We start from the raw sequence: 10,000 nt of genomic DNA on the forward strand, positions 1-10,000 counted from the left end.
TTAATGGGAGTATTTCCATTTTTCTATACTTTAACTTTACTCAGAGGCAAATATTGTAATTTTACTCCACTGTAATTATTTGAAATCTTTAGTTACTAGTTACTTTGTAGATTTTGATTATTATTACAAAAGATACATTTACCACTTCAGCCCTATTTAAACTTTGGCTATTTGAAAATAGCCGATCTACAAGCTCACAACGCATTGCGATGGGACGCGTTGTGAGCTTGTAGATCTGCTATTGTCAAAAGACTTTTACACATTTGAGACGTTCTGACATTCTGACATTCTGCATAACTATTACTTTCACTTTTGGTACTTGAAGTATATTTAGATGCCAATACTTTTGTACTTTTACTCAAGTAAATTTTGATTACCGGACTCTTGCCTGTAACATAGTATTTCTGCATTGCAGTATTGATTTACTTAAGTAAACAATTTGAGTTCTTTTTCCACCACTGGTCGTGGTGCCAATTACTTCCTCCCCCCACACATTTGTGCGTTTTCACTGCTGTTGTATCCCACTGACTCACCAGCCCCCAGGTCCTCCCCCTGCCCCGGCCCCGCCCTCACACACACACTTTATGAGCTTCAACCCTAATCGTCAAATCTAAATTTGACACTGTAACTTCAGTTATAAATATACTGCAGCTGTAAAGTGGCCATTCGGGGGGGGGGGGGGGGGGTTGGTTCAAGCCAACACAGGCCTTTAGCAGTTGAAAGCTGTGAGGGTAGACCCTCTGACAAGCTTCCAGAAGCTGTATTAAAGATAAATGACAGGTTTTATTATGATGACTGGACAGACAGTTCATTACGACCATATCTGTGCCAAGCACTTTTTCGGTAACGCCGTCACCCAAATATTGGTCAATTAAAAAAAAAAAAAACATTGGAGTTTAAATAACAATAACCAGCACGTTTGGTGATGTTTGGACAAACTGTCATGGATTTATAGTCAAATTTGCACCATGTTTGGAACTGATGGATTTGGAACTGATTTTGAAATACCCATAGGTCAAACATTATTTGACACACATGGTTCAACAGTGTTAGTATATAATATATATATATATATATATATATATATATATATATATATATATATATATATATATATTATATAGTTTTCAGCTCCACCCAGCTGATTGCTGCTCAAGTGGTCAGACTTGAGCGTGGGGGGAATTATGGGTAAAGTGTAAGTGAGGAAAAGGACACAGGGTTTAGGGGAGTTTAGGGCTGAGCTGACTCTTTTGCCATCCTGATGTGAACAGGCTTTACTGTTCTGTTACAGAAGTGTGTGTGTTCCACCCCCTCTAGTGGTCACACTCTGACATAACATTCAGACATTTTAAATGTCATTTTATGAGGAGAGAGAGAGGAGAGAGAGAGAGAGAGAGAGAGAGAGAGAGAGAGAGAGAGAGAGAGAGAGAGAGAGAGAGAGAGAGAGAGAGAGAGAGAGAGATAGACAGAATTCTTACTTAAAGGCACTGATAGCATCTGATAAGCATTTTGATAAGCTCCATGCATACATACTGTACTCATGTGTGAACATTTTAAACCCTTTCTGAGTGGAATTTGCGGCGTCATATGGAGAAAAATTATAATAATTAAATGTCAACGATGTTTACTTTAAGTAGAGATGAATAATGTAGTTGTGTACCTGTGTGAGTGAGTCGGTCATCTGGTTGTACTGCGTCTGTCTCTGCAGTCTGTCCTCATGTTGTCTGAGCTCACACAGCCAGCGGTTCGATTCCCTGTCCGCACGCACCAACAACTCCTTCACCGTGTCCGTGGACACAACAAAACCAACACACACCTACACACACACACACACACACACACACACACACACACACACACACACACACACACACAGAACAATTGATTATGAATTATTTTATTTCATGTATACTAGTTATATAAGTGAAAAGTAGGCCTAACAAAAGGCGAATGTTCCCCCCAGAATAGGGGTGCGCTATGGTTCATGTGGTTAAAATAAGTTTCCTAATTGCAGGTCTAACCCCAAGTCTCTCTGTGTGTGTGTGTGTGTGTGTGTGTGTGTGTGTGTGTGTGTGTGTGTGTGTGTGTGTGTGTGTGTGTGTGTGTGCGCGTGTGCGTGTGAACCTACTGAGTTCTGTACAGCATTGCACAGGTTCTTCCCCAGGTGTGCGGTGGTCTTGTAGAGGGTCTGTACGTGTGTCTGTGTGTCCTGGTGTTGACCCGGGTGGGTCTTCACTGGTTCTGACCGGAGCACAGCCTCCAACTGGACACAAACACACAAGAAATGATGCTTGTGTTTTATTATTATTCTATAATTTTTTCTCTCAGTGTTGCATCCGGGAAGAGTGGGAGGGTGGGAGGGAGAGCGGGTGGACGAGCTGAAAATGAGGGGTATTTATGCATTGCATATGTATGTATGTTCATGATGAATAATGACCTCATATGGGAGGAAAGGTAAATCTTAAAAAACCCAATAAACAGATTTAAAAAATAAAAAAATTATGCACACAATGGGCACTTTGCTTGTTTAATCAAGCCAGCTATTGGTCAGTCTCAGCTCCACGCTTCTATTCTCAACCAATCACATACAGTACAGTAGCTACCCACTTCTAGAGCACTCCATTTAAACAGGGAAGTTGGCATTGCTCATTCCTTGCTTGCTATTGCTGTGCTGCTGCTGTTTCTTAAGGTTCTTTTACACTACATGAACTAAGTGAACCGCGTCATGACGTGAAACGTATTTCACAGGTTCTGGATTTGTTTCCACTACGCTACGGCTCTGTTTCAGTTTTTCTTACTTTTTTTGCCCATTAAAAAAACAACTAATTTGTAACAACAGCATAAATATTGGATTGGGTTGTGCAGGTGAGATTTAGAAAACCCTGTGGGGTTTATAAAGTTAATATCAGCTCACTATTTGGCTAAATAAATAATACAACAATAGATACACAGCATAAGCTTCTCAGAACCTAATTTGGGCCCTGATCAGGAGGTAGCAGGTAACCCTGAGTTCTGGGAACCCAGAAAGTCAGTTATTATACTTTCAAAAACATTTCTAAAGTATTACAAAGTCATCACAGAACTTCACAGGTTCTGGAAAGTTTCAGGTTCTGGCTTAACCCTTCATGGCAGAAAAGAGCCATTAGATTGCTGCTCACCCTGCGCACCACCACCCCAACTTCCACCTGTTGCTTTGGCTCATGTTGTATGAGAGGGGATTTGGAAGGCCCCTATTGGACCATGTAGTATGTGAGGGGATTTGGAAGGCCCCTATTGAACCATGTTGTATGTGAGGGGATTTGGAAGGCCCCTATTGAACCATGTGCACCTGTGTCTGGGATTGAAATAGAAGAAACTTGAGTGCAGACTACTTTTGTTTGTTTATCTCAACAAAACCCTCGAGGAAACCGTGTCCAGCCACTGACACCATGCCCTGACCTCTTACCTTCCTAAAATAATGCTTTCAACTGCTTAGCAACACAATTTACTGCAAACACTTATTAACCATTCAAACCCCTGTAGTCTTAAAGAACTGGACTTCAGTTACAATTGTACTTTGACTACTTTTTCCACGTACAACACATCTCTTTGCCAAAAATAGACGATCTACAAGCTCACAATGCGTTGCAATGTGACCCATTGTGAGCTTGTAGATCTGCTATTTTTGGCTAATGTCCCCCCCCCCCCCCCCCCCCCCGAATATGGATGCTGGGGTTGAAGTGGTTACGCTATGTTCACTGGCAGCACAAATCAGATTTTTGGCCCCATCCAGATTGGAATCAAATTGGTTTTATCATCAAGCATGAATAGCAAAAAAACAAACAAATGGAAACAGATTTTTGCGAATCAAATTTTAATAATGCCCACAAAAAAAAGTCAGTGCCCAAAAGATAACTCGGAAATCAGATTTGGGCTGCCGGTTGAGGACTAGGCCATGGAGGCAGTGTTAATGTTGACATCAGATTTAGTCTTTTGAAATAAAATTCCATTTAGGTTTAGTCACATTTTAGTCATCTGAAATATTTTTTGTTTAGTTTTAGTTATCATATCATACGATTTTAGTCAACTGTATCTAATGGTCCAGGGCGCATACCACATAGGCTGGTAATCCAGCCTGTCGCGGGTTCCATTCCCGATTCCGACGGCCTTTGTTGAGTGTCACCCCCCCATCTCTCTCCCCATCTCCTGTCGCCCTACTTTCCTATCAATAAAGGCAGAAAAAGCCCCCCCCCCAAAAAAAAAAAAATCTACGGTTGATTTAGTCGATTAGAATGTATTTTGGTGGGCCGTGATGGCGTCGTAATGCCAGATGTTTCTAGTTAGCTGTGCCTGTGTGCCGAAAATAGCCGATCTACAAGCTCACAATGCGTCGCAGATCGGCTTATTTTCGGAGCGTGACGCCAATGTGCAGCCAGGCATGAAATTAGTCAGTTAGTTCTCTTGTCCACTAGTTCCTCCCTGAGACCCTAACATTTTCTTCTAGTTTTTCAACTTAGTTTTTCAACTTAGTTTTTCAACTTAGTTTTTCAACTTAGTTTTTCAACTTAGTTTTTCAACTTAGTTTTTCAACTTAGTTTTTCAACTTAGTTTTTCAACTTAGTTTTTCAACTTAGTTTTTCAACTTAGTTTTTCAACTTAGTTTTTAATTTAGCTTTAATTTAGTTTTCGACAGTGAAAAAAGGCGACACACATTTTTTGTTATAGTTTTGGTCGACTAAATGAACAGGTGTACCTGGTTCAGAGCAACATGGAAGCTGTGGGCAGCAGTGAGGACGCTCTCACACGCCTCCATTCTCTCCTTCACTCTCTGCTGGAGCCCCGACACCTCTGACACCTGCTCCTTCACCTGCACCTCCCTCTGTTCTGCTCCTCCTCCTCGCTCCTCCTTCACAGTAAGCAGCTGAGACGCTTTCAACATGGACTCTACCTCTACCTCCATCAGCTGGAGAGAGAGAGAGAGAGAGAGAGAGAGAGAGAGAGAGAGAGAGAGAGAGAGAGAGAGAGAGAGAGAGAGAGAGAGAGAGAGAGAGAGCATTTAAAGTGTTTCTAGTTCTGACACTGTACCAGTACAGTTGTAGAGGTTGCACTAGTACCAGTATGGTGGTGGTGGAACTCACGAGTGGTGGAAAGTAACTAAGTACATTTACTCAAGTACTGTACTTAAGTAACATTTTGAGGTGTTTTTACATTACTGGAGTATTTCTAGTTTTCAGTACTTTTACTTTTACTCCACTACATCTCAGAGGCAAGTGGTAGTATTGCACTTTTACTCCACTATACAATTATTTGAACACTTTAGTTACTAGTTACTTTGTAGATTTGAATTATTATTACAAAACATACGTTAACCACTTCAGCCCTAATTTAAACTTTGGCTATTTGAAAATATCTTTTCCACAAATTTTGAATTCCGGACTTTTACTTGTAACAGAGTATTTCTACATTGCAGTATTGATACTTTTACTTAAGTACAAAATATGAGGACTTTTTCCACCACTGGAACTCACATGTACAGTTTTAACTGGTACCAGTATATGGTGGAGCGCCAATGGCCTTCGATTCCCGAGCCAGATGGACCTTTGCTGTGTGTCACTCCATGACTTTCCCCATTTCCTGTCATATATCTCCACACTGTACTACAAATAAATAAATAAGAATATCTAAAACAATCAACACTGGTCCCAGTAAGGTGGTGTATTACTCACAGGGAGCTTTCCTTTGGTCTGGTTGAAGTTGTCCAGCAGTTTGTTGACGGTGTGAAGATCTGACCCCAGATCAGCCTTACTGGACTCAACTAGAAGATCCTCCACAGAGAGCAGGCCATGTAGAGTCTGACACACACACACACACACACACACACACACACACACACACACACACACACACACACACACACACACACACACACACACACACACACACATTATTTATAATGATAACAGTGGTGGAAAGTAACGATAAATAACATTTTGTGGAACTTTTACTTTTCTTAGGTGTTTCCATTTTTCAATACTCACAAAGGCAAATATTGTACTTTTTACTCTTTTTACAATTTTACTTTAATTATTAGTTTCTAGGTTCTAGCCCTATTTCATACTATTCGAAAACAGCAATCTGTCCAAAAATGTGGACAATTCTTTTTACAGATTGTGTACTGATCGTAATACAATTTATTGCAAAATGTAATGTAATGATCATAATATAATTAAACTATTATAAATAGTATATAAAGTACCTTGTGGTATTGTTGTTGGTGCTGGTTCCATTGTCTCTCTGCAGATACGTTCTGGTAGAAGTCTGAAAGGTTCTGTTGGGTTCTGACCAGACGTTCCACGGTCCGCTGAACCACCGACACTGTAGCACGCACGTTCAATACCATGCCATCACTCACCTAACACACACACACACACACACGCACGCACGCACGCACGCACGCACGCACGCACGCACGCACGCACGCACGCACGCACGCACGCACGCACGCACGCACGCACGCACGCACAATATTGTTATATTAATAAGGATTAATACTAATAAAATACACTTATACAGTACACAAACAAGTGCACACACTCACACACACATTTGAATTCTTTTATTTGGATCTGCACAAAAAGCGCAATACATGATAGATCCAAACATTGATCAGAAGAAGGTTACATTATACGGGCAAACCAGATACAACTGCTGCAACACACACACACACACACACACACACACACACACACACACACACACACACACACACACACACACACACACACACACACACACACACACACACACACACACAGCAGAGGTATTACCATGTCAACAGAGTTGATGTAGTCATCAGCCAGGTGCTGCACGTTGAGGAGAGCAGTGTGACAGTCATCATCTACTGGTCCTGTCTGACTGGTGACACTGCTCTCCATCCTGCTCAGCATCTCCTGCTCCACCTGAGAGAACACGCACGCACGCACGCACACACACACACACGTGCACAAACGCAGGCACACACGCACACACGCACACACACACAAGTAATAATTACTACTACACTGGATCGTTTTTAGCACAGTAATGGCTTTGGACATAACCTAAAACAAGGTTTCCGACCATCAGCAATGATATAACGATAACGTCCGGCAAAAACCAGCTAATTCCATTTTTGCTTTTGCATTTTTTTCCATAAATCAGTGCTATTCAACACCCTTTACCTCTGTGTGTTGATTGAAAATATTGAACCAATGAAAAGTATTAAAAAGCGCTTCTGACAAAACCAGCTAACTCCATTGGATCCTCAAACTTTCTGCTAAACCAGCTAATTCCACCAAAGGAGGGTGGAGTTTGCTGGTTTAGCAGACTCCAGGCTCCACCCCTTTTTGACCTCCAACCTCTAGCTTAGAGGTCCATTCAGCTGTTCTTAACAATGATGAACAAAACCTCCTAACTCCACTTTTTGTTTTGTTTTTGAGTTAGCTGGTTTCTGCCGGACAGCAGAGATATAATATAATAATGTTTATTCTTTGTCAAACATTATATTATCAACCAATGCGTATGGGACTAGTACATCTGCAGTGGTTGGAGGTGGTCTCCCATTTAGATCTTGTGGTCAGGTGGGACATCTACTGGTTGATAAGAGGTACTGCATAAAACTCAAACGGAAACAACTCCCAGGGGTCCTTGGGGTGGTTCCAGGGGGTCGCCAACGAAATTAGTTAAAGGTTGCGTAAGTAATTATTTTGTGTTTTTGTGTGAAAAGGTCAAAGCTCTATATTCTGATAGTAATCATCGCTATAGAGTGTTTGTTCAGTAACAGGGGTCTCCTCGTCTCTCCAGCTCATTAATAAACATAAAATACATTTTCAGGTGGGTTGCCAATTTCAGCCAATCAGGAGAGAGTAGCCTACCAATTTATCCGCCTCCTCTCCTAATTGGATACAAGTTGTATCCCGACCTGAAAATGCATTTTCTGTTCACTAAAAAGCTGTAGAGACAGGGAGACCCCTGTTACTAAACAAACACTCAATAGCAATGATTACTATCACAATATATAGAGCTATTTAAACATTTATTTTAACAAGACTATCACTTACCCAGTGTTCATTTTGTTGACTAAGAGGCAAGATTTTGAGATTTAGACCTACTAAGACTGGACTAAGACTATTTCAGATGACTAAAATAGCACTAAAACTAAATGGTGTGTTATTCAAAAGACTAAGACTAAATCAGAGTTTACTGTCAAAATGAACACTGCACTTACCCTACCTTTAATATAGCATAAAAGTCAGTTTAACCACTTTAAAGAGGTGGTGCCATGGTTTTGCACTTTTTCTGTTTTTCATGTGTCTATGAAGTTGATAGAACTTTATTAAACCCCCTGGTGGTGTTTTTATGGTGTTTTATGTCTTCTCTGACTACTTTGAGTTTCTTCCTGGAGGCTGAAACCTTGAGGGTCAAACGTGCCAATAGAGAAACAGCGCTTTAGTGACATAGTAAAAACATGCCCTCCCCCTCATTATCATAACACAACAGGTGTGGGCATGAGGAGGAGGAGGGACTAGGACAGGTGGGTGGTGCTAAGGTCGTGGAGGAGGTGCTAAGGTGAGAACCAGGTATACTTATTGAACTGGAGGCGTGTCCACATAAAAACATAATTTTAACACTTTCTGTACACTTTTTTGAAAAAAATCTTCCTCCTAGTATAACCATAATACCTGATGATTATGTTTTGGGGGGGGGGGGGAATCACTGAAAATCACGGCACCCCGTCTTTAAGCCTATATACTGTACATCGGCTACTACAAAACACAACACAAATCTTGATTAGGGGGTCCCTGCCAGAAAACATTTTCTGATGGGGGTCCGCGGCCAAATACATATTAATTTGTCGGTCCTTGACTTTTGGAGGACCACTGATTTATAGAAGGATAATTAGCCCATTAGGACCGGGAAAGCATCTGTCATTTTAGATTTTAACCACTTAAAATAGCAGATCTACCAGCTCATGAGCTGATAGATCTGCTATTTTTGAATAGCCAAAGAAATCTTAAAATGACACAGATGCCTTCCCGGTCTTAATGGATTCATATGTTGAAGGCGATGCTGACCTGGTGTGCGGTCCTCAGGAAGTGTGTGTACGGCCTGAGGACGTCCAGGCGACCGCTGATCTTCGTCATCACGCTCCTCACCTCCTCACCGACCGCACACACACGCCTCCACGGCGCACTGGACTCCTCCTCCGGCACGCCACCGCTACTGCTCTTAATGGAGCCACCAGGACCTTGGCTTATTGTACTGGTGGCGTTCAGGACCTTACTGGGTGTCTTTAAGCGCTGCGTCAGGGCCTTAATGCTGGATAACTGTGTACTGGTCCTGCTGGTTTTACTGGATGGCTGTGGACCGGCAGCGTCAGAGGCTTGTTGTCGCGTCTCTGTGTTGTTGTGTAGTTGTTGTTGTGTGTTGTTGGGTGTTGTTGTTGTTGTGTTAACGCGGTTAGTGCGCTCTGTTGTTGTGTGTGGTCCTCCGTCCAGGACTTTGATCTGATCCAGGATCTCTTTCATGGTGTCAGTGTCTCTGACTGCAGCCTGGAACACAATCAATAGTATTACCCATTATAGACATAATCGATATTATCGATCTTATGATCGTTAAAAATAATATTAATAAAAAAGCTTTTGCTTAAGTAAAAGTACAGCAGCAATACCACAATGTAGAAATACTGTTTCAAGTAAAAGTCCTGTATACATTAAGAAAAGAAAAAGAAAAGTATTGCCAATACATATACTTAAAGTACCAAAAGTAACAGCACTCACTATGCAGAATGTCTGATTTCATACATTATTTCAAAAGCTTTCTAAAATTGCAGATCTGATGTGACACATCTGCTATTTTTAAATAGACAAAGTATAAAATAAGACTTAACTCGTTAAGGTATGTTTTGTAATAATAATCATAATCTACTAAGTAACTTAACGTAAAATGCAAGTAATAAGTAAAAAGTACAACCCTCTGCGAG

At 41.2% G+C, this 10,000-nt stretch overlaps 1 protein-coding gene across 1 annotated transcript in view; it reads right to left on the reverse strand.

The window, feature by feature from the left end:
- The window catches only part of ccdc141 (coiled-coil domain containing 141), a gene marked incomplete at its 3' end in the record, with an annotated part of 49,068 nt that overhangs the window by 18,040 nt on the left and 21,028 nt on the right, over window positions 1-10,000 (reverse strand). The window contains 7 exon segments of the mRNA XM_080456782.1: window positions 1,661-1,816; window positions 2,129-2,263; window positions 4,733-4,942; window positions 5,706-5,831; window positions 6,236-6,391; window positions 6,807-6,938; window positions 9,093-9,569. Coding sequence (XP_080312908.1) covers window positions 1,661-1,816; window positions 2,129-2,263; window positions 4,733-4,942; window positions 5,706-5,831; window positions 6,236-6,391; window positions 6,807-6,938; window positions 9,093-9,569 — 1,392 coding nt within the window.

Source organism: Gymnoscopelus braueri (genome assembly GCF_963280865.1).
Source record: "Gymnoscopelus braueri genome assembly, chromosome: 18".
NCBI classification, from domain to species: Eukaryota; Metazoa; Chordata; class Actinopteri; order Myctophiformes; family Myctophidae; genus Gymnoscopelus; species Gymnoscopelus braueri.